General features: G+C 58.4%; 1 protein-coding gene across 5 annotated transcripts in view; it reads left to right on the top strand.

The window, feature by feature from the left end:
- Nucleotides 1–24275, top strand: part of RASAL1 (RAS protein activator like 1) — a 115928-nt gene extending 91653 nt beyond the window's left edge. For 4 of the 5 annotated variants that reach the window (XM_084648795.1, XM_084648796.1, XM_084648794.1 and 1 more), the window contains 7 exons: nt 1937–2081; nt 6711–6883; nt 8195–8332; nt 10330–10465; nt 11316–11436; nt 15649–15725; nt 16839–18946. In XM_084648795.1, coding sequence (XP_084504921.1) covers nt 1937–2081; nt 6711–6883; nt 8195–8332; nt 10330–10465; nt 11316–11436; nt 15649–15725; nt 16839–16978 — 930 coding nt within the window. In that variant the 3' untranslated portion in view covers nt 16979–18946. Of the gene's footprint in view, nt 1–1936; nt 2082–6710; nt 6884–8194; nt 8333–10329; nt 10466–11315; nt 11437–15648; nt 15726–16838; nt 18947–21144 lie in introns of those variants that run through there. The other variant, XR_014714218.1, reaches the window with a different exon arrangement.
- Nucleotides 24276–24515: the final 240 nt, after the last annotated feature.

The following is a 24515-nucleotide window of genomic DNA, read 5'->3' as shown; positions in this document are numbered from 1 at the left end:
CTGAGGGAGCTGGGATTGTTTAGCCTGCAGAAGAGAAGAATGAGGGGGGATTTGATAGCTGCTTTCAACTACCTGAAAGGGGGTTCCAAAGAGGATGGCTCTAGACTGTTCTCAATGGTAGCAGATGACAGAACGAGGAGTAATGGTCTCAAGTTGCAGTGGGAGAGGTTTAGATTGGATATTAGGAAAAACTTTTTCACTAAGAGGGTGGTGAAACACTGGAATGCGTTACCTAGGGAGGTGGTAGAATCTCCTTCCTTAGAGGTTTTTAAGGTCAGGCTTGACAAAGCCCTGGCTGGGATGATTTAACTGGGAATTGGTCCTGCTTCAAGCAGGGGGTTGGACTAGATGACCTTCTGGGGTCCCTTCCAACCCTGATATTCTATGATTCTATGATTTCACTTTTTATGCTGTACCTTTTAATTGCATTCGATGAAGTGAGCTGTAGCTCACGAAAGCTTATGCTCAAATAAATTGGTTAGTCTCTAAGGTGCTACAAGTCCTCCTTTTCTTTCTGCGAATACAGACTAACACGGCTGCTACTCTGAAACCTTTTAATTACGGTTTAACTAACTTCCTCATTTATGTGTAGTTAGTTCCCCTTTCTGAAATTAAATGCTACCACGGTGGGTTGCTGTGGTGTTTTCCCCACCACAGGGATGTTAAACGTAATTATATTATGGTCACTATTACCAAGCAGTCTAGTTATATACACCTCTTAGACCAGATCCTTGTGCTCCACTTAGGATAAATCAAGAATTGCTTCTCCTCTTGTGGGTTCCAGGACTAGCTGCTCCAAGAAGCCGGTGTCAAGAAACTTTATCTCTGCATCCCGCCCTGGAGTGACATGTTCCCAGTCAATATGGGGATAGTTGAAATCCCCCATTATTACTGAGTTTTTTATTTTAATAGCCTCTCTAATCCCCCTGAGCATTTCCCAGTCACTATCACCATCTTGGTCAGGTGGTTGGTCTATCCCTACTGCTATATTCTTATTATTAGAGCATGGAATTAATATCCAAGGAGATGCTATGGTACAGTTTGGTTCATTTAAGGTTTTTACTTCTTTTAATTATACACTTTCTTTCACATATAGTGCCACTCCCCCATCAGCATGACCTGTTCTGTCCTTCAGATATATTTTGTACCCTGGTATTACTGTGTCCCATTGATTATCCTCATTCCACCAAGTTTCTGTGATGCCTGTTATATCAATATCCTCATATAATACGAGGCACTCTAGTTCACCCGTCTTATTATTTAGACTTCTAGCATTGGTATATAAGCACTTTAAAAACTTGTCACTTTTTAGCCATGTGCCATTACACAATGTAATTGAATGGGACGTTTTTCATTTGACTGGTTTCAGAGGAGCAGCCGTGTTAGTCTGTATTCGCAAAAAGAAAAGGAGGACTTGTGGCACCTTAGAGACTAACCAATTTATTTGAGCATAAGCTTTCGTGAGCTACAGCTCACTTCATCGGATGCATCAGATCCTACCTCTCTCTCTCCCTCCTCCAAGCTGCCCAGACCCTCCCTGCATCCCACCCAAAACCTCCCTTACTCCCCTTTCCTTTTGCTCTGCTGGGGGCCAGAAGGGAGGTGGAGGAGGGGGGTGCACATCTCTCCAAATTTTCCACCTCTAAGACAACACATGCAAGTTCTTCCTGCTGGTCTGTACTACTCAGAGCCAGAGCCCGGCAGGCAGGTCCCCGTTGCAAGGGCAATGTGCAGGCAAAGGGGAGGCAGCACAGATGGCATCTGATCATTTCCATCCCTGTAGCCACTGGCCTGGTTTTCCCTGGGATGCTACTGACCCTGTCCCGCAGAGGGTCTGAAGCTCCTGGTGAGGCTTGAGCCAGGCTGGAGAGATGTCCTGCAGACCCCATGGCTGCGCTGTGACCCACCCCCTCACCCTGGCTCCTCTCCCTGGCAGGCAGTGCAGAGCATCGGCAACCTTGGCCTGCAGTTGGGGCATGGCAAGGAGCAGTGGATGGCTCCGCTGCATCCCTTCATCCTTCCCAGCATCGCCCGTGTCAAGGATTTCCTGGACAAGCTCATCGACGTGGACAGTGAGAGTGGTGAGTCCCTGATGCGCCGGGGGGCTCTCAGGGCCGCCCCCTCTCCTGCCCTCGGCTTGCTGCAAGTATTGACACTGCCAGGTGCAGAGCAAGTGGCACTCAGCACAAGGGGGCTCCGGCCCGGGTGGTGCCTCTGGGTGCCACGAGAGGGGTGTGGGGCCCACACCAACGCGGCCCAGGTAGCAGGGAAGTCACGCCACCGTGCGATGGCCTCAGCTCCTCCAAGCCGCATCGCGACCGCAGCTGGGCAATCGGGTGCACTTAGCCCTGCCTGCAGCACCTTTGGGAGCAGACAGGGTGTCCCTCCCATCCCCCCAGCCAGAGCCACCCCTTCTTCCATGGACCGCGTAGGGCCCGAGATCTCTGGGCGAGCTGGGCCCTGACGTCTGAATCCTCGGTCCAATCGGTTTGCAAGCTAAGCTGTGCGTCTGTCGCTGTCGGTCAGGTCAGTCACATGGCGATTTCTGCTCTCTGATGGGACAACCATGGAAACGTTTCTTTGCCTCGGAGCGTTTGCTGGAAGCGGGGTGCGGTGGGGCTGGAGCACAGTCTCTGCACCAGCAGGGCAAAGAGGTGACATCTCTCGTGTGTGACTGGCCCAGCCCTCGGCAGGAGGCCACGGCATGATACGTCAAACTGACACCCAGCTGATCGTCCGGCCCCTCACATCCCTCACTCCTGCCCAGCTCTGGGCCAAACCTTGGAAGGGTTCAGGGCTAGGCGGTGCCTCCAGCCCACACTCCGTTCCAGCACTGCTGCCCCTTTGGTGCCCGGGGGGTAGGGGGCAAGAGACAGCCCCATCTCTAGCCAGAGGGAAGGGGAGGTGGTCTGGGCCCCCTGGGTGCGGTGTGTTTCTTACACTGTGTCCAGTGCAGCCACAGAATCATAGAATCATAGAATATCAGGGTTGGAAGGGACCCCAGAAGGTCATCTAGTCCAACCCCCTGCTCAAAGCAGGACCAATTCCCAGTTAAATCCCATGGCAGGGATCTGCTCCCCCAGCTCAGTGCGCTGACCCGATCCGACGTGACAGCTGCATAATGTAGCCGTCAAAGTGGGTGAGTCCACCGGGCTCGCTCAGGCGTAGGCCGGGGAAGAGCAGAGAGGCAGGAGCAGAGCTGTGGTGACTGTCAGGGTGTGCAGGGCTCCTGTTCCATGGGGCTGCCCCAGGGGAGGGAGGGCAGGGAGCCCTGCTAGCTGCTGTCCAGTCTCTGGATGGGGAGGAGCGCATGCAGGGCACTGGATTGGGAGGGTCCCTCTCTCAGATCCCTCAGCTGCACAGGAGCCCAGTCCTTTGCTGTCTTCTTGTGACCTGGAGGAGCTGCTGGCGTGTCCTGGAGTGAGAGTGCTGGCACCATGTCCCAGACCCTCTCCCACCCTCGGGAAGGGGTGCTCAATCTTAGGGTTCCATCTCTGTGCTGCCCCACGCAGGGCCCTCACCCCGATACTACCAGGTCACCCTCCCCTGGGGCAGCCATCGCTTCCTGCCCCTCAGAGCCCCTCCACCTTGCCCCTGAGGAAGGGGGGAACTGAGTTTCCACCCAGACCCTGCTACGCAAGCCGAGCAGCGCCCAGCACCTGGGGTGGACGTCAGTGGGAGTGGATGGAGTGGAATGGAGCCTGGAGTGTGCAGCCCTTGATGGTGTTTCTCACCAGTTCCCGGCTGCGTTTGGTATTTAAAGGGGATTCAAATCAGCAGCTGTTGCCAGGCAGTGAGGAAGGTGATGGCTAGAAATCACCTGCTCTCTCCATGTTCCCTGCCCCCACAGTGCAGGGTCTGGGGTCCCCAGAGGAATGGGGGGTTAGGGAGCATCTTCCAGGATTGGTGGGCTCAGCCTGTCTCTCAGACTGAGCATGGCGTGGGGGGCAGGACGGGGGCTAGAAGGAGAGCGATGTAAGGGGCAGATCCAGGATTAAATGAGCATGGAGGCTGGATTCTCTGCCCATCCCCGGAGTGGGGGACCATTGGGTACCAGGAGACCAGCTGCTTCCTCTTGAGATCAGCTGAGTTACCACGGCCTCACATGCCACCCCAGCTATGCAACTCCCAGTCCTGTCCGTGCTGCGAATAGCCCCTGTGTCGTGGGCCCTGGACACAACACGATAGCATCTGACATGGGGAGGGCATGGGCTGGTCTTGCTGCGGACACCCCACCTTTACCTTGTTGTGGGCACAAGGCATAACTCACTTTCCCAGCTCCCAGGGCTCAGGGTGTAATCTTCTGTGGGTTTGAGGGGCCTTTTACCAGTGAAAGTGCCTTGCAGAATAATATCCTTAACTTCTATTTATTAACAGTGACCTAAGCAGAACACACACACTAAACATACAATGCTCACCACTCCCCATAATCAGACAAACTTTTCCTAGTGGCCAGCCAGGATCAGGTCGTCCAGGGACTCCAACTTCTGCACGATATAGTTGGCAGGGTGTTGAGGTCTGGCAGCTCTGATCTTGGGCTGCGCCCTGGAGTTGGTTCCCAAGAAAGTCCTGTTGGACCCCAGTTATTATAGTGAAACTTGAGTCCTGCTTAGCTCTACCGTCCCCAACCATTGTAAACTAAAGTCCTGCAAGCCGGCATTTTCCACCCATCCTAGCCCATTACGAAACCACTCTTTACCCAGTCAGAGCCCACTACCTGAGCTGATTTAAATCTTGCAAAATTTAGTTACATACCAGGCAGAATGATCAAAGAAGCAGAGACCAGACAAATAAACAATAGAGGAGTAGGGACCATGAAGGCAAAACAATAGAAGTATAGATTTCACAATCACATCTGTTAGGTGATTCCTTGCCAGGCAGAATGCTGTCAAACAAAGATTTCCCTAAACGTCTTACGATCTGTTTCTTTCTCTGGTGATGCTGGGTACTGTTATGACAGGAGCCTCCTTAACAGCCCAATATTACATTGTTTTGATGCAATTTAAAGGGAATGTGAGGCTGTGACTTCCTGCTGCTTAGCTCATGGATGCTGCTGCCCTAATGTGGCTGGCCTCAGATCTTACAGGACAGGACCCAGGTGTTTTAGCCAGGTTCCAAAGCACACCCCAGCGGCAGAGTCCCTGCAGCACAGATAAGCACAGCTCCGTCCCATCTCTGCACCAAGGCCAGGTGACATTCTGCCCAGGTCTCCACACCATGGCTGTCCATGGCCTGGATGGTGCAGAACAGGGAGTTGTGCTGCTCCAGGGTGAGCACAGCGGGCAGGTGTTGTGAGCAGGGAAGGACATTAAAGGACCAGAGCCAGCCTATTATCCATCCCAGTACAGCGCACCTGGGCCCTCATCCCAAACACACTAGTCAGTGGAAAGACTCCCCCTGACTTCACTGGACTTTGAGTCAGGCCATTAGAGGAGCAGCCCATGTTCCAGCCCCTCTCACAAGTGTCTGAATGCAGCTCGGAGTCCCGTGAGCTCTTGCCAGCTCGGCCGCTGCCCCTCAACCCCAGCCTCACCCCCTGCTGTCCTGGCAGACCCATCTCGCCCTGGTCTAAGTAGGTGCCCCATGGTCCCAGTCAGTGCCTTTGCTCCTTTCCATTCAGCAGCATCCCCTTCTGACTGAGCCAGGCTGGAACCTTTCCCTAGGGCTTCTGCAGAGGCTCCGTGTGCCCTTTTTAGCCCTGCGGGAGCAGGATAGGCTGAGACTGGAAGCGCCCACACTGATCTGACTCCCGGACCGCTGCCTGTGTTGGAAAAGCTTGGCCAGCTCAAGTGTTTGTGCACTCCAGACTTCCTGGGCCCGTTTGGAAGCAGAGCAGCTGAAATCCCCTGCGAGTGACTCCCAGGAAAGTCAGCCCAGTTCCAAAGGCCCAAGAGGTTGGAATGGACCAGAGAAGGGGTGAGATGGGCACTGCTCTCCCTGTCTCTGGAACGGCCCTGCCCATTGCTAGCTGCAAACCATGAGCAAAAATGATTACTAATTAAAATGCAGAGCTTGCTGGAGAGTCCTGTGTGGAGGGCTGGGATCAGGAGGATAATGGTGCCCCCTTCTGGGGAACACTGTGTGTGCTTCGCCCATTGGAGAATGGGCCATTCCTGCCATTCAGCCTGGCTCTGGGGGGCCGGAGACAAGGGGGATTCCCGGGACGATTGTGGATCTGAGCGACCAAACTGCCCTGAACGATTCCTGTGTGTGCCTCAGGTCTCAGCAGCTCATCCTACAAGGGCAGCCCGTATCCCCAGCTCCGTGGCTACCTGCACTCCAGGCCCGCTCTGATGGGTGGCAATGACTGACTGCAGAAATCTCAGCTCTCTTGGTTGGGGGGGGGGAGGGGCTGCTGCAGGGGCAGATCACTCTGCCCCCTGGGAGGGGGTGGGCTGGGGGACAGCCCATCTCCCTGTGCTTGGCCAGGGATTGTTCTCCTCTGCGATGGGCAAAGAATCCAACCTCCCCACTCATTTAGCCTGGCTCTGTCCCCAGATGGAGCCCTGACATGTGGCATTGACTGTGGGTCATCACCCTGGTGTGGGGTGGGAAGGTGATGCACACCCTGGCTTCACCAGCATGTAGGCACCAGAGCACGCCTCTCCCCGGTCCAGGAGGGTTGTTGTCAAGCAAAACCTGGCCTGGTGAAGGTACTGGCGTCTCACGGGGCGGATGGATGGGGTAACCCTGCTCTCCTCTCCACACAGTGCGCCAGCCCCAGCCCCGGACGCTCTTCCACCCCTCGGTCACCATCAAGGAGGGCTACCTGCACAAGCACAAGGCCGAGGGGCTCTGCCTGCTCCCACGCTTCACCTTCAAGAAACGCTACTTCTGGCTGAGCAGCGAGACCCTCTCCTACTCCAGGTCCCCAGAGTGGCAGGTGTGTCCCCCCCGTGCCCTCGAGAACGGAGACCTGGGCGTTGCCACTCGCCAGGGCCAAGCTTAGGGACGGGAGGCTCACACTGCGGGGAGGCAGCCGGAGCCGGGACAGGGTCTCTGCTGTGGAGCTCTGCCGGCGCCCCTCAATCCCTGCCTGCCCCACCGCCCTCCCGCATGGCACCCAGCTCTTCCCCCAGCTCTGCCACTGCCCCTCGATCCCAGGCTACCACCCTCCATCCCCCTGCTGTACCAGCCCTGGGCTCCCCCTTCCCCACTTCTGCTGGTGCCCTTCAATCCCAGCCTGCCCCCCATGCTGCTATACCAGCCCTGGGCTACCCCCTTCCCTCAGATCTGCCGGCATCTCTCAATTCCAGCCTGCACCCCGATATTCCAGCCCTGCGCTTCCCCCTTCCCCAACTCTGCCGATGCCCCTCAATCCCCTCCCAGCCAGCCCTCCCCCCACTATTCTAGGCTGGGGCTCCCCACTTCCCTAGCTCTTCCGGTGCCCCTCAGTCCCAGCCTGTCCCTCGCTATACCAGCCCTGGGCTTCCCTGTTCTGCAGCTCTGCCGGTGCCCCTCAATCCCAGCCTGCCCTCTTGATATGCCAGCCCTGGGCTCCCCCCTTCCAACAGCTCTGCCAACACCCTGCAATCCCAGCCTGCCCCCCCAGTATACTAGGCCTGAGCTCTCCCCTTCCCCCAGCTCTGCTGGTGCCCCTCAATCTCAGCCTGCCCCCTGGAATACTAGCCCTGGGTTCCCCCAGATCTGCAAGTGCACCTCAGTCCCTGCCTGTCCCCCACCCCCACTCTACCAGCCCTGGACTCCCCCCTCCTCCCAGCTCCGCCGGCACCCCTCAATCCCCTCCCAGCCTGCCCTCCCCCCACTATTTCAGGCTGGGGCACCCACCTTCCCCCGTTCTGCCAGTGCCCCTCAATCCCAGCCTGCCTTCCCCCGCTGTATCAGGCGTGGGCTTCCCCCTTCTCTCAGCTCTGCTGGTGCCCCTCAATCCCAGCCTGCCCCCTGCTACACCAGGCCTGGACTAACCCCCATTCTGCCAGTGCCCCTCAATCCTTCCACCCCTCCTTCGCTGATTCACCTAAACCCTGATGCTGTGACTCGGTGAACACCAAAGCATCACCAGGATTCATATCACCCCCACCCCAGTGTGCTCATGCCACATAGCTGGGGCTGATTGCGGAGGGAGTTGAAAGCAGGGGGTGGGAATGGGGGGGTGATTCTTGCCCACACCCCTCCCCCGGGGCTCATGCTCTGGCTCAGCTTGGCTGTGTGGGGGGGCTGTTTCTTCGCGCAGGTTCGCTCCTCCATCCCCATCCAGCAGATCTGTGCCGTGGAGAGGGTGGACGAAAGCGCCTTCCAGCAGCCACACATGATGCAGATCCTAACACAGGACAACGAGGGGCAGCTGCACACCATGTACATCCAGTGCAAGGCGAGTTCCTGCCAGGGAGGGGGCACGGTGCAGCAGGGGCCCTGGCAGCATGGTCACCAGTCTGCTGACCCAGTGCTGCCCACTGCCCAGAGCGCTGCAGAGGACAGGGCCTGCCAGAACCCCCACCTGGGGGCCTTCATGCTTTAGTTCAACCCACGGTGGCTCCTGGTGCCGCCGGCGGTGTCAGTGGGCCCTGTGCACGACCATCCAGCCGCCAGGCTGGGCTTGTGAGGCGGGGTGCAGCAGAGGGTCTGTTCCGTTGCTTTAACCAAGGCCATTGCCAAGCTGCGGGGGGGAGGGATTGTGGCTGGTCATGACATGAGAAAAGACGGGGAGGTGAGCACAAGGAGCCGTCCACTGCGGTCCCCCCAGCATCCCAGCCATCGCGCAGCCCCTGGGTGTCTTGGCTGCCGAGATCCTGGCCCCATCCAACAGAGCAAGCGCATGCTGTAGCCCCATGCCTGGGCACCCCTCACCCCACATGCTGGGGGCTCCAGCTCGTCCTCAAGGCCAGAACAGCTTTGCAAGATCCCAGTGTGGCCTCCAGTGCCGTCCAGCCCTCGGCCTCCCCTTGCTCGGCACTGCGGCTGAGTCCCTGGGCAGGTGCTGGCCTTGGATGTCTGGTACTTCCAGGCCCATGTGGCTGACACCCTGTTCTGAATACCCCTGTTCTGGAGCCCTTAGCCAGCAGCTGTGTGAGTGGAGAGTCCTGGCGTATTCCCGCAAACGCCCCTTGCAGTGTTTCAGGGGCTCCCGTGTGGGGCTGTCCCCTGAATTCCTATTGTAGCCAGGAGCTGGCTCCCATGGTGAGTCTCACAGCCATGTGCTAACTTGGACTTTACATCTGAGGCTGGGCGAGAGAAGGGCTCCTTCTCCACGAGGGCTCCTCCTCCACGAGGGCTTCTGCCATGCAGCTTGGCCTGGGGTGCTCCTTTGTAATATCCCCCTGCCCCCCAACTTTATTCCAGGCACAGCAAGTTTCCCCACCCACACTGAACTGACCAGGGCAGAGCTGAGAGGTCGGGGGTCTGCTCCAGAACGTTGCTTGAGGGCACAAGGAGGCACCCCATGCCTCCCTCCCCCGCCCTTCTCTGGCAGTGCCAAGCCACGTTCGCTACCCCAAGGTCCGTGATCAGTCGCGCCCACACAGCCCAGCTGGGGATGTTGTGCTGCTAACGTCACCCCTCTGAAGCCACCCAAGGCATCGTAGGGGGGGGAACGGGGGGACGTGCTCCACAGAGCTAGCAGTGGGCAGGAAAGCAGGCTTGTGTCCCGTTCAGATGCATTACCTGGCTGCCAGCCCTTCATCCAGCTGCCTGGCTGGGCGGCAGGAACGTGTGATGGTCTCAGCTCTCGATCAAACCAGCTGGGGGGGCGGCCGTGGGGAAGGCAGAGCTGGCTCCATGATCACCGCTGGCAGCTGGGTTTTCCCAGCTCCTTCCTCTCCAGGGTGTGGCTGTGGTGGGGATCCTGGAGAAGGGCCTGGGGCACTTAGCGGACTTGCTGAAGAGTGAGTGTTGCCCTGGGAGACCCTACCAGCATCAGAGAGGGAGGGAAGGGGCTGGAGCGCTGGTAACCCTAGATGCGAAATGAACCCCCATGAATGCAGCTGTGCTCATTGTTTAGGCTACTTGGGACCTCCAGGCTGAGCAAAATAGGGGCCCCCAAAGAGGCATGTATCCTGGGGCCTGGATCTATGGGATTCTGGAGAACTGGGGGGCAAATTCGGTCCTTGTGTTCACTCCAGCCCTGCCTCAATCTGCCACTGGCTTCCCAGTGAAAATCTGGATGAGCCTCATCCAATCCATGGATCACCCTGCAGCCTGGAACAGTCTGTGATGAAGTGCAGATGGGGAAACTGAGGCACCAAAGGGGGAAGGACTTGCCCACAATCACCCAGCAGAACTAGAACCCTGGGTGTCTGGGTTGTATCCATGGGAGCTGGGGAGGGGAAGCGGCGCCATCCTCCCTGGCTGACTCTCCCCTATCTCCAACAGAACGTGAACGAGTTGAACCAGTGGCTGTCAGCCATCCGCAAGGCCAGCATCTGCAATGAGCTCATGCTGCCCTCTTGCCACCGGGGTGCCTTCCGGGGCAACCGCTGGACCTGCTGCCTGCAGCCTGACCGCACAGGTAATGGGCCCCGCCAGCTATAGGGCTGCTGCAAATTCAGCCCACGGGACTTTGGCAGGGGAAAGGGCTTTTTTGACCCAGAGTCCTTTCTATGTGGCTGCTTCTCCACTTGGGGATAGGTGGGGAGATCCAGGCCCCCCCCCCCCACTATAACACCTAGTTCTCACCCATCAAGCTGCACCTGTACAGCTCAAAGTACTTCACACAGGACGTCGCTAGCATTACCCCCATTGCACAGATGAGAAACTGAGGTCCAGAGCAGGGAAATGACGAGCCCAAGGTTACCCAGCAGGCCAGTGGCAGGGCTGGGAACAGAACCCAGCTTTCTCAAATGCTCGATCCACCAGACCACACTGGCGCAGCACCTGGGGCTGGGGGAGGGTAGCAAAGGCCACACATCAGCCCCAAGCAGCTGTTAACCCCAGCAGCCTGGTGGCAGAGCAGTAGTGGTGGGCCCTGGCGGGAGCCCTGGCCAGTCCCCACTGGCTGGAAGGATGGGTCATAGAATATCAGGGTTGGAAGGGACCTCAGGAGGTCATCTAGTCCAACCCCCTGCTCAAAGCAGGACCAATCCCCAATTTTTGCCCCAGATCCCTAGATGTCCCCCTCAAGGATTGAACTCACAACCCTCGGTTTAGCAGGCCAAAGCTCAAACCACTGAGCTCTCGCTCCCTCCTGCTCACCCATGGCCTTGGGGGAGAGGGCTTCCCTGGGGGCTGATTGGCTAGTCAGGAGTGACCTGCTCTGCTCCTAGACCCTTGCAAGCAGGGCCGCTGGCCTGCCCCATACCCTGTGTGGCAGCCCCTCCTGCCGGTGCCTCATTGGAACAGTCCTTTCTGTCCTGCCCCAGTGCGCGGCTGCAGCCGGACTCACTCTGCCATGACCCTGGGGGACTGGAGCGACCCCCTCGACCCAGATGCCGAGACCCAGATGGTGTACGGGCAGCTCTTGCTGGCGAGAGACAAGCTCAGGTCTGTGCAGCTGTGGGGCGAGGGCACGCGCAGGCAGGTGGGGGCAGGGCCATTGCTAGGAGTTGTGCATGGCGGGGGCAGTGGTCACCCTGTGGCTGGCATGTGGGGGCACGTGCCATGATGAGCAGGGAAGCCATAGAGCCTGGGGCAGGGAGGACCATGCTGTTGCCATAAAGGGCAGCTCGTTCTGTAGCGCTTGGAGCTTTTCCCCCCATTCCAAACACATTCCTTGGACACCAGAGGAGGAGCTACTCCATTCTGGGCAGGATCGGGGCACCAGGGAGGGGCGCTGAGTTCTAGTCCTGGGGCTCAGGGAGTGGTGGGGGGAGTTGGGGTGGATCTGAGGGGATGGGCTGGTTTCAGATGCCCCCTCGTGCGGGTGCTGTTGGCATTAACTCCGGGCTATTAACTGCCATCCCATTCACCTCCCCCTGGTCTCTCCGCCAAGCTACTCTGCATTCCCACCCCGCTGAGCTGGTAGGGGGATCCCCTGCCCCATCTCCCTGGGAGGAGGGTTTTGGTTGCAGCTGGCATTGATCACTAGCCCAGTTATCTCAGCCTGCAGCGGTCGCCGCTTTCTTCTGGGATAGCCCCTGCTCAAACACTTTTCCCCCACATCCTGCTCCACCCCCGGTAGGGTGCAGCACCAACCTCCGATTAGGGCGTGAGCGGGACTGGAGGGCAGCCCCTGGCTTCAGCTGGCCCCTTGCGCGGGTGAATTCCACCTTGTCTGGCTTCCCAGTTCCCACCACCAGAGGTCTCCCCTCCCGAAAGCGTTACCCTGGAGAGAGCCCTGACATCGGGCGGGCAGACTTTTGGCCTGAGGGCCGCATCGGGTTTTGGAAGTTGTATGGAAAGTCGGTTAGGGGAGGCTGTGCCTCCCCAACCTGCCAGGCATGGTCCGGCTCCTGCCCCCTCTCGAACCCCTCCACCTCTTGCCCCTAATGCCCCCCCCCGGACTCCTGCCCCATCCAATCCCCTGGATGCCCCCAGACTCCCCGCCGCCCCATCCAACCCCTCCTCATTCCTGACTGCCCCCCTGGGATCCCTGCCCCATCCAACCACCCCTTCTCCCTGTCCCCTGACTGCTCCCTGCCACCCCATCCAACCCCCCCGCCTTCCTGACCCCCCTTCAGGACCCCTGCTCCCATTCAACCCCCTGTTCCCTGCCCCGTGACCACCCCGACCCCTATCCACCCCCCAGACCACCTGCCCGAAACTCCCCTGCCCTCTATCCAACTCCCCTGCTCCTTGTCCCCTCGCCGTGCTGCCTGGAGCACCAGGACCGGCGGCCGCACTGCCCGGCCGGAGCCAGCCAAGCACCGTGCAGCCCAGAGACCGGCTCCGGCAGGCGGGCCGCCCGGCCGGAGCCAGCCAAGCACCGTGCAGCCCAGAGACCGGCTCCGGCAGGCGGGCCGCCCGGCCGGAGCCAGCCAAGCACCGTGCAGCCCAGAGACCGGCTCCGGCAGGCGGGCCGCGCAGCCAGAGCCAGCCAAGCGCCGTGCAGTCCAGAGACTGGGTCCGGCAGGCGGGCCGCCCGGCCAGAGCCAGCCAAGCACCGTGCAGTCCAGAGACCGGGTCCAGCCGGGCTCTGCAGCTGCGCTGCCCCAGGAGCTTGCAGCCCCCCCGCCCAGAGCATTGCGCCGCGGTGCAGTGAGCTGAGGCTGCAGGGGAGGGGGACAGTGCGGGAAGGGCCAGAGACAAGCTTCCCGGGCCAGGAGCTCAGGGGCCGGACAGGACGGTCCCGTGGGCTGGATGTGGCCCGCGGGCCTTAGTTTGCCCACCTCTGCCTTATATAGTCAACAGCTTGAGGAGGGTTACAAGTCTTCCTCCCATGGCCCAAAAGGCTCTATGGACTGGAGGATCCCCTGTGCCCCACATGGCATCTTGGGGTTCCTCCCCAACTGCCCCCTCCCTCTGGGGCTGGGGAGGAAGGTTCCATCCAGTCCAGGCCTGCAGGGATGTTGTCCTCCACCAGAGCTCCAACCCATAGCATCAGGTGGGAGCATCCTATGCCGTTGCCGGGGGAGCCTTCTCTACACTAGGGAAATTAAGTTGGAAACTGTAGTGTAGCCAGAGCTCAGGAGCGCTCAGTGTCTGTTGTCTAACCCTGCTTGAAGCAAGTGGTAGGTGCACCTGAGTAGACCCAGACAGATGTGCTAGACCTTGCACCTGCTCTTCTGTACGGTTCTGTAGCACAGAGGCTTCCGTCCTTGCAGGTTTTTCAGGGCAGGGACCATCCTTCTGTTCGGAGTCTGCACCTAGCACAGTGGGGTCCCTGCAGATGCTGCCCCACTGCAGACAAGGAATGCTGTCACTAGGTCATGGGTGTTGATCATCATTTCTGGGGGCGCATCTGCCCTGTATGCAGGGTCTTGGGTGTTCTCCCGTCAGGGCAGCATGAGCAGCGACGGGAGTGCTAGTGGGAAATGCCCACTGCTGGTTCTATCACTGAGCCCATGCGATTCCCCAGCACGGGGCGTGCAGGCCTCAAGCCTGTGTGGCTGAAGGGATTCCTGGGGGCCCAACAAACCGAGATGTGGTCTCCGCCCAGGAGGGCATGTTAGGGAGTGTGGCAGAGGCCACGCTCGATCAGGGCCCAGTTGTGCTAGGCGCTGTACAGACACACAGGGGCCATCAACACCTCCACGGAAGGTGCGATGGTAATGCAGGTAGGTCACAACAGCAGTGAAGATGTGATGCATGGGCTTTGGCAGGGCAGCTGCCCCAGTGCAGGCCTGCCAGGACCCTGGCTATGTACCCGGGTTGCTTGCCCACCCTGACATCCGTGCTGCCACATCTTCAGTATGGTTGTTCCCCCTCTAGCTGGATTACCGGCTGGACCCATCCGTGCTGCAAGCGCCCCTTCGTGTGCGGCACAGATGAATCCTGAGTGACAGCCCATCCCTGCCCCCAGTTCTGGCAGTTGAACTAGGGGAAGGAGTGGGGCAATCAGGACAACACCTGTGGGAACCCTTGGGGAGAGCCACTTCCATCTCATTCTAGCCCTGTAAATGGCCCTGTCGCAGGGCGACGACATACCGCTGCAGCGCCTCCTGCTGGTTGTCCAGGGAATTAGCTCTTTCCAGCCAGGAGCGCCCTCTGCCAGTCGGTGTCTCGCCTGCCGCTGGCCCCGTGGCCCTCCCGGACCCCAGTGCCCTTCTAACTTAGGGCTCTGCCCCCTGGCAGTACCCCCTCAGTCTGGGTCTCCCCTCCCTGGGGGAACCCCCAACCCCTCCCTTGCCTCAGTGGCTACTGTCAGTCATCGTCTAGCCCCCGCTCCCTGGGGTAGACTGCAGTCTCTACCACGCATCATCGGCCAGGGGGGTTGGACCAGCTGCCTCAGTCTAGGTCTGGGCTGTTCCTCTGCAGCCTTAGGACCCTTTTGTGGGCCTTTACCTCAGCCTGGGGCTCTGCTCGGCTGAAGCTCCCCAGCTCCCTCTGCCCTAGGTACCCCCTCAGCTTTCCTGGCAGCCAGGTTCTCCTCTCTCCACCTAGCCAGAGAGAATGTCTCTCCTTCTGGCCCACTGCCCTCTTACAAGGGCCAGCTGGGCCCTAATTACACAGGCTACAGCTGTGACTGTTTCCCTAAACAGCCAGGTTCCCCCCTCTCAGCCCTCTCCCAGGAGCTGTTTTAAGCCCTTCAAGGCATGGCGAGGGGACCACCCCGCCACAGGCCCCAAGCGAGACTAAAAGGCAGGAGAACCAGCCAGAGACCTGGACCCCAGAAGGATTATGTGGGTTCCTAGACCCCCTGCCCTAGTAATCTGAGCCTGTAACACCGCAGGGGAGATGAGAGAGGAAGGGGGTCCCAAGTTCTCTGCTCTGAACACCCCTTCTCACCTTTGGTTATTAGATCATTATTTCAAGAGAGCTCACAGAGCTGGGGGGCCCCATTTCCCTCATGGCTGGTCTGACTAGGTGGGACCATACAGACGGGGACCAGAGCAGGGGGGCATACAGTCCAGGATGGGGGGCTCCCTTGCATGTGGTTCTGTACAGACCAGGGCCAGGGGGGCAGGCGTTCGCTTGCGTGTGGGGCTGTACAGACCAGGGCCAAGGCGGGGGGGGCCGTACGGACCAGGGTGGGGGCCCCCTTGCGTGGGGGGTTGGCATACAGACCAGGGTGGGGGGCTCCCTTGCACGTGGGGCGGTAGAGACAGTAGCTGATGCCCCTGCCCCTAAGAACTCACGTGTCTCCTCTCTCCGCAGGGAGAAGTACATTGAGTGTTCAGATGCGGGGCTGGTGCTGGAGCAGGAGAAGGGGCCTGGTCCCCGTGTCCAGGGAGGTACGGAGCCCCCTCCCCGCCAGAGCACTCAGGGGCAGCCTGCAGAGCTGCAGCGGGACTGGGCTGAGGGTTGCCATCTTTCTACTCGCACCCTGAACTTAACACCCTCACCCCGCCCCCTGTCCCACGCCTCCTCTTAGGCTCTGCCCCTGCCCAGCCCATTCTCTGAGCCCCCCCTTGCTCCCCCCAGCTAACTCCATCCCCCCCTCTCTGTCGCTCGTTCTCCCCACCCTCACCCGCTTGCTCATTTTCACTGGGCTGGCTCAGGGGGTTGGGGTGCGGGAGAGGGTGCGGGCTCTGAGACCCCCAATGCAATGCAGAGCTACACTGGGGGCTGGGGGTGGCAGGTCTGCGCTGCCCCGGGGGCCAGGGGTGGCAGGTCTGTGCTGCCCCAGGGGCCGGGGGGTGGCAGGTCTGCGCTGCCTTGGGGGCCGGGGGTGGCAGGTCTGCGCTGCCCCGGGGGCCGGGGGGTGGCAGGTCTGCGCTGCCCCGGGGGCCGGGGGGCGGCAGGTCTGTGCTGCCCTGGGGGCGGCAGGTCTGCGCTGCCTTGGGGGCCGGGGGGTGGCAGGTCTGCACTGCCCCGGGGGTCGGGGGTGGCATTGGGCGAAGGCCTGAGTCCTGCTTGCTGGGGCTGGTGAGCCATCACTGCTGCTCCAAGCCATTCGCAGATGGGGAGCTCCTGCCCCACACACTGTTTCCCAACCCACCCAGTGACCATGTCGCAGACCAAGGGGACCTGGCAGGGAGTCTGTGCAAAGCTGCCCGTGCCATCTATGGAGAGTGGCTGAGCATTGCCAGCTGCTCCCTGTCCTTGTGACCCTCTCCAACCCTGCCACCATCCGCCTGCTGGCTTCCAGCCCACCCTCAGCTGGCAAGGGGCCAGGTGAGGGCCCACGGGCAGGGGTCTGGCTGTGCTAGCTGGCCCAGGAGCCCTGTGCTCCAAAGCCTAGCCTGGCCTGGTGGAAGTGAACCCAGTGGGTAGCAGGACATGGGAGTGAGCATGTGGTTCTGACCGGCGCCCCGCTGGCCCTGATCTGTCGGGCCCGCTCACATGCCTGTGCCTGCAGAGGGCACTATGGGCTGATTGCCCCCTCCTCTCCCTCTGTCCTGCAGATCAAGGCTGTTCCTGCCAGGACCGCCAGATGACGGCTGCTGCCCGCCTGCTGAACGTCATACAAGACCTGGAGCGTGCCCACAGCGCCTTCGAGCGCCGGGAGAAGGAGGAGGCAGAGAATGACTCTCACCGCCCATGAGAAGCCTCCTCCCCCTGCCCCACCCCATCCCTCCCTGGCACTTCTGTTGGACCGTGCCCACCTGACGATGGTGCGCGGGAGTGGGCCCTGGTGCTGGGAGACACCGGCTCACTTGTCACCGTGCTCTAGGCTGGGAATGGCAGTGGCCACATGGCCAACCCACAGCTCAGGCCAGAGGTGATGGACCACAGCAAGAGAAGGCACAAACCAGAGGTGGCTGAGCTCATCCGCTCTCCTGCCTCCTGGCGGCCTGCTGTAGTGCCCACATCAACCATCAGATGGCGCTCCAGAAACCCTCCATGAACCACGCCCTGAACAGCACCAGCCAACCTCCTTGCCGTCCTTGTCCCGGTGGGGCCGAGAGCCAGAATCCACAGCCTCTAATGCCAGTGCCTGGGGAGGTGAGCTGTGCCCATGCCCCAGTGCCATCCTCCTGCAGGCTGTACCTGACCTTGCCATGCACGGCCTTCCCACTGAACCTCAGTCCGCGTGCGCGGCCAGCCAGTGCCTGCTGTCCTGGTGTCCCAGAGGCACGTGGGGATGGCAAAGAGCCTGCCCCTGGCTCCTGAAGACAGATCACCCCCGTGCCCCGTCTGTGCGTTTCCCACCCCACATTCCAGCCTTCGTGGCCACTGGGCGAGGGGAGGCACTTCTGTGTCTGTAACTGATGAAGGACCTCAAGGGAGCCCCTAGCGATGATCCTCTGAACAAGAGCCGGGCTCTTGGGTGGAATAGCATGTGGGCCGGACCGCGGTCCTGCAGCACTCCTGGCTGTGCGGCAGAAAGCTGTCCAGCCTGCACGCCAACCCCTCCGCCAGCCCATCTCTCTCCCCCAGTTCCACCTGTGCTGGCCCGGGGACCAGCCACCATGAACTCGGCTCTCCCCAGCACCTCTTGGTGGCGGAAAATCTAAGCTCTGCCCCTGGAGTGGTTAAACTCCTCCATCTCCCCAGGGGATGATGGCTTGTGCCTAGAGCGCAGTGTGCTTGGAGGAGGAACCCAGGGCCCTGCATCTACTGGGTGCTGCTTTAAATCACTGCCCTGACACTCCATCCATGTGTGCACTGCATGGGTATCCGCACAGCCCCACTTGGCGCCCCACAGCCTGCCCTGTGTGCACAGGGCTGAGCGTAAAACCCAGCTGGGCTCCTCTTTGCTTGTGCCAAAGTCCTGCTCAGGAAGCAAGAGGGGGCTACCCCAGGGACGTCTCACCCAGATCACCTGCGCATGGTGGAGAAGCCTGCATCACTCTGTGTAACTCTGGTAATAGGCCAGAACAGGGCAAAGAAACCAAGTTGAAGCAGGCTGGACAAACATACAGATCCTGGAGCAAGGTGAAGTGTGATGTGGCCAGAGGGGGGTGAGTGTGGCTGAAATGTGAGCTCCCGAACCAGCCCAAATCCTCTGGCCTGATGAATGTGAGACTGATAGAGTGCCGGCAGAGGGGCTGGGAGCAGAGAGCTTCCCCCTCCCCTCTCCTGGGCAAAGCTCTGACCCAGGTGGCAACTGGTCCAGCCAGCTCGCTGCACCGTGTGGATAGCAAATGGGCTGCCTGCGGCTGTGTGCACCCCTGCCTGCATGTGCCATTGGGAACAGAACCAGCGTGCCCCCGCTTGTGCCAAATGGCCAGGCTGTGGTTGTCGAGGCAGGAGGCAGTCATCTTGCAGACTGTTTGGCTCAGTGGCTATCCCGGGCCAGGGGGGCTTTGGAGTTAACCGAGATCAGTGGGTCTCATTTATGGACCCCTTTGGAAATCTGTTGTCTGTATATATAGCTGAATGCTGTTCAGTCAGTTTTCAGTCACAGTCTTTCGCAGACCACTTAGACATCGTCCACCGACTCCCGGGGTCCACGGCCCACTGCCCTCGATATATTTGCACACACACCTCTCTGTCTATTGTGCATCTCTCAGTATATGTCACACACACAAACTATGTTAAAAGAACTGTAATAAAGTTGCCAAATGAAGCACCTGAACATTAAGAAGCGCCTGAAGTAAGGAGGCCCAGGCACCCTGAATTCAGCCTCCTGGTGTGTATGTATTATGGGCCAGTCTCCCATTCCATGAGCACATACAACTGGTTTCCCCAGGACCCTGCGCAGAGGAGGGGCCATGCTCACTGGATGAGTAGCTGGCCAATATTTTCTTTGCTCCTCATTGCTCAGTGTATGGTTCCAGCCTTTATTTACTGCACACCATTCAAACCCTGCTCTGGAGACAGAATAGTTTCTTCATGGGCTTTTTTCTGGCACTCATGGCTATAGTATCAGTGCTTCATGAGCATTAATTACTTTATCTTCAGCTAAATGGGTGCTGTGCCCCCTGTTTTACAGAAGGCAAACTGAGGTGCAAAGATTAAAGTCAAAGGTGTCCGCTAATCTTAGGTGCCCAATATGCAAGGCCTAGGACCGCATTTTTCAGAGTACTCACTATTATATCACACCTGATATGTGCAAAGCCCAGCGCCCATTGATGGCAGTTGCCGCTGTGAATGCTCAGCACTGCTGCAAATCCAACCCAGGGTCCATCCTCTGCTCTGAGTAAGGCAGGCATCCTGTGGAAAACACAGTACATGATTGTGTTGTACATAATGCATACACATGGAGCCAGATTAGGGTTTCACAGGCATCCTTAATTCGGGCATTTCCTAACTTTTGAGCACTTGACGTTGCAACCTTAATGTTGTTGTAACATAGTTTTTTGTGTGTAATTTCCTAAATTTTTAATAAAGCAAACTTCAGAACCAGACATTCCCTCATGTGACATCCCCATGGCTCAGCAAGGCTGGAAGCTTTAGATCCAACCCAGAGACCTCTGCCACTGGAGTAAATGTTAGCAGTAGTAGGTTGTTAGCCTCTCTGGACCAGCACTACAGGGGGATGGGATACTTTGCCTGTGGCTTTCACAGCTATTTGCTGAGAGAAGAAGGATGAGATGTGGGAATCAGGTCCCATTCCAGGCGCTGAGAAGAGGTGTTGTGGTGGGCACAGACTTTTCTGCCCCCTCCCCCAAGTTTGACCAGTTCTTGGTCCCGTCTCTTCTCTACCCCTGACTTGTCCCATTTTCCATGTGTCGCCAGCCCAAGGCTCCATTCCTCAGGCTTCTCGCACCATTCCCACTTTCCTTGCCCAGCAAGTACCAGTCTCCCCCTTCTGGACTCGCTGGCCCAGTCACCTCACACTCCATTTCCAGTCTCCGTGCCCAGCCAGTCCCAGTTCCCAACCTCCCAGCTTCTTGCCTCCCCGCCCCGCCCCCCCTTCCCACATTTCCCATTGCCACTGTCAGTCCCAATCTCCCTCCCTGGGATACTCGTGTGTCCTCAGAGTCCCCTGGTCTCTGCCCAGCCACTCCCAGTCTCCCACCCCTGGCTCCTCATCCAATCTCAGTCTCTCCCCGCAGCTACAGCCTCCAGTCCCAGTCTTCTTCCCCCTGCTCCGGCTCTCCCTCTCTGCCAGCCTCCAGTCCCAGTCTTCTTCCCCCTGCTCCGGCTCTCCCTCTCTGCCAGCCTCCAGTCCCAGTCTTCTTCCCCCTGCTCCGGCTCTCCCTCTCTGCCAGCCTCCAGTCCCAGTCTTCTTCCCTCTGCCCTGGCTCTCCCTCTCTGCCAGTCTTCTTCCTCCCGCCCTGGCTCTCCCTCTCTGCCAGCCTCCAGTCCCAGTTTTTGCCTCCTCCCCCAAGCTCCTGTCCCAAGTCTACTCCCTGCTACCCCCTCCCTGGCCTAGCCCTTGTCCCCTCTGCATTCAAGTTAGGTGGCTTCCTCCTCCATGTTCCCTAGGCACTGAGAGCCCAGAACAGAGGGTCTCCCTTCTACCAGTTCAGATGCTGGGCTCTGGACTGGGCATGGCCTGCAGCAGCCCGGAGCTGCAATTGCCAGGGAAGTCCTGCTTACCCTGGGCTGCAGTGCACCGGGAATGATGGAGCCTCAGGGGAGTTTAGCTGGTAAGATTCCTCTACTGAAGAGGTGCATAGTGCAGCTGCTTGAAGGCTTATAAATTGGCCAATTTGGGGTGGGTATTTCTGGGGCTGGCAAAAGGTGCATCCCTGACAGCAAGGGCAGCCCCCTGCCAAATGGCAAGTCTCTGCCCCAAAGCAAAGGGGTGCTAGAGCTTCCCAAAGAAACTGCTGACAGGATCTTTTAACATAGGCAAAACAATGGATTCTTCCCCAGCTTTCGGCTCGGAATGGCTCCGCGGTTTTGGTCGAGCTTTTCCAGAAATATTCAGCCCGAGGCAGACGTCCCGCGTGGAGAATGTCAGCGCACACGGGGAATGTTTGGCCAAATTGTAAGTAACCGAAAACTGGGTCTTGTGCTGGGCAGCCGTGGGTCCAGCCAGCACCACGAGGACTTGTGTATTGGGTGTGGGCTCGGCTCAGCCTGGGGATGGAGACACTCAGGTGCCTCCTGGGCTGTTTTTGCCTGGTGGGATTTGAGCACGTTTTGACCAGGAGATCTACTGGGGTCCCCGACGGGCACCACGCTGGGTGCTGAGCCACATTCTCCTTGGCTGCTGGCAGTGTGAGGCATTGTCGGTGTAAGCCTGTGGCCAGAGGGAGGGCACTCGCTACCCCCAGCTGGTGCAAAGGGAGCTTCATTTGCATGGGCTGCCTCCCCTCAATTCCTCTAGTGACACATGGGACGTCACCATAACTACACAGGAACTGGAGCTGAGCGGGGAGTGGGCTCCCGGACAGGCTTGGGAAGGGGAAAAAGCTTGTTAGCTAGGGCTGTGTGTTCGGCTTCCCCTTCTAGAAGTGCCTCCCCAGGGGATTCCATGTTGATGCAATGAGGATTTTGCCATGGGGCAGAGCAGGGTGGGCTCCGGTCTATGCAGGACCTCTACAGGGCTGACTCACTAACTGGGTTGGGTGGTTGGTGGCACCTCCAGGCACACAGCTGCCATGGGATCAGAGCAACCCAGCCCTACAAAGAGGCACCTGGACTAATCCCCCTGCTGATCCAAGACGTGAGAGGGGCTTGGTGAGATGGTCCGGGCAAGGGACCTGTGAGTCGCTCTCACCAGCGGGTGGGAATGCAGTTAGACTCATGACTGCCAAAGTACAGGTATGGGGGGCCGTATTCATAGGCACAGGAATTAGCGGTGTGGGGGGTGCTGCAGCACCTGGGCCCCTGGCTGCCAGTACTGCGCCCGGGGTCTCGGTTGCTGGTCCGTTCCAGGATCCCGGCTGCTGCCCTCCCATGCCCGGGGTCTCGGCTGCTGTCCCATGCCCGGGGCTCTGCTGCCACCCCATGCATGGGGCTTTCAGCACCCCAACTATTAAAAACGTTTCAGTGTCACTGGTGATATTTTACTGGAGTTGCGTACACGGCAGTCTGTTGCTGTGTTTTCTAATTATATGAGCGTTCCCTTTCCCCTTTCTCAGAGCGCTGGCAAGTGAGGCTGGGCTGCATGTTAAGGGCAACCGGGTAGGGTGCATTTAATTTGCCCAGGTTTGGGGGGGGGACTGAAGCCTGTCCAGTTATTTACCAAGAAGGGTCCTAGACATAGTGAGCCCCAACATTCATCTAAAATGACCCAGCTGTTTCTGAGAGGGAGGCTAGGGAAGAGGATGATTAAAAAAAATTCTGGAGTCCCTCTTTGAGATGTTGTAGCATTTCCATGAGCAGGGCCTTCAGTTTTGGGGTGGGATGGGGGTGGAGGTGGCAAGTAGCCCAAACTGGGACAGGGACAGGTTGGAGAGAACTGGGCAGGAGAGTCTGTGCTCACTATAGCATAGACTGAAACCAAGAGTGTCACTAGTCCTCTGCTGCCTGTGAAATATCTGTGAAAGCCGCTGGAAGTGTCTCATTCCCCTCTAGTGCTGGGCCACCTAGAGGGTGACACCCTATTAAAGGTATCAGTTACTCCTTTAGCTCAAGTGGCCGAGATCTGTGGGGTGGATCTAAAGGTTCCAACCCTGCTGATGACCCATGTGGGTGTCAATATGATGGAAGTTTGGTATTTAGTTTGCTTTTTTTAAAAACCTAGGAAATCACACACAAAAATCTGTTCAAAGAAGGTAATAAAGGTTGCAAAGTCTAACACTCAAACATTAGGAAATACCAGTATGAAGGTTGTATTGAAACCTTACGTCAGCCTCCTTAGGCTGGGCATTGTGATACAGTCTTTAATGACATGAGAACATACTATTTTTCCAATTAGGACCCCCTGCCTCACTGAGTGCCCAGGGTGGACCTGCAATGGGACGAATCAAAGTTGCTAGGGAAGGCGACTGATGTCTGTAGGTCCTGTGCCTCACTGTTGTTCGAAGGAGGCAGGGGCTTGCAGGAAGAGAAAAGATGATCTCATGGTCAAGGCTGTTGACTGCTGCCCTGGAGAGCTGGATTCTATCCCTGCCTCTGCCACAGAGTGCCTGTGTGATTCTGGGCAAGTCACTTAACCCAGACTTTCCACAGGTGAGCACTAAGTGTGTGCTCATTTGTCTGGGTGTCTGACTTGGAGCCTGTGCTCTGATTCGCAGAAGCTGCAGCTGAAGGCAATGGGATCTGGGCTTTGACCACAGAGCCGCGGAACACTAAGAACTCTGAATAATCAGGTTCTAGGTGTCTCCAAGTGGGCATCCAGAAGTAGTGGCTACGTTTGACTGGAATCTCTCAGTTTGCCCAGCTGTAAAATGGGGCTAACGGCAGCCCTCACTTCCTGGGGGATGTGAAGATACATGCACTAATCCTGGTAAAATGCTGAACTAATGCTGACCGCGGGGGAACAGTCCACGAGGAACCTAACACCTCTGTCTCCAAACAGGGGTTCACTCCAGGGCAATAAACAAGGCCTGGGCTGCCCCCAGAACAATGAGGAGCAACCAAATGATCGGTCAATGAGCACCGCCTAACCTGGGGCTGGGCAATCTTCCCCTGAGGTTAGCGCGAGCCCAGAGCCCACAGCAGCCCTGGCAGGCTGGGCCCAGACTGTGCAGACGAGCTGTCGTATTTGCTGTGTTTAGCACATTCCCCTCACCAGCTGCAAGCCTCTGCTCCCAGGGGAGGGGCCGAGCCCTGGGATGCACCAGAAGTAAATAGCTCATAAATCAACTGGGCTACCTGCGTGGCCCCTTTGATGTGCGCTGCTGGGTATGCCCTCTGCCTTCCTCTCCCCACCACAAATGGGGTTTCTCACTCTGGGGAGCATGTTGCACTTCATGTTGCATGTTCAATCCTGAAGCACTTGCATGAGAGGAAAGTGATCAGGAACAGCCAGCATGGATTCACCAAGGGAAGGTCATGCCTGACTAATCTAATCGCCTTTTATGATGAGATTACTGGTTCTGTGGATGAAGGGAAAGCAGTGGATGTATTGTTTCTTGACTTTAGCAAAGCTTCTGACACGGTCTCCCACAGTATTCTTGTCAGCAAGTTAAGGAAGTATGGGCTGGATGAATGCACTACAAGGTGGGTAGAAAGCTGGCTAGATTGTCGGGCTCAACGGGTAGTGATCAATGGCTCCATATCTAGTTGGCAGCCGGTATCAAGTGGAGTGCCTCAAGGGTCGGTCCTGGGGCCAGTTTTGTTCAATATCTTCA

Source organism: Lepidochelys olivacea (genome assembly GCF_965140295.1).
Source record: "Lepidochelys olivacea isolate rLepOli2 genome assembly, chromosome: 15".
In the NCBI taxonomy this organism is placed as follows: Eukaryota; Metazoa; Chordata; order Testudines; family Cheloniidae; genus Lepidochelys; species Lepidochelys olivacea.
This window is presented reverse-complemented; position numbering and strand designations above follow the sequence as displayed.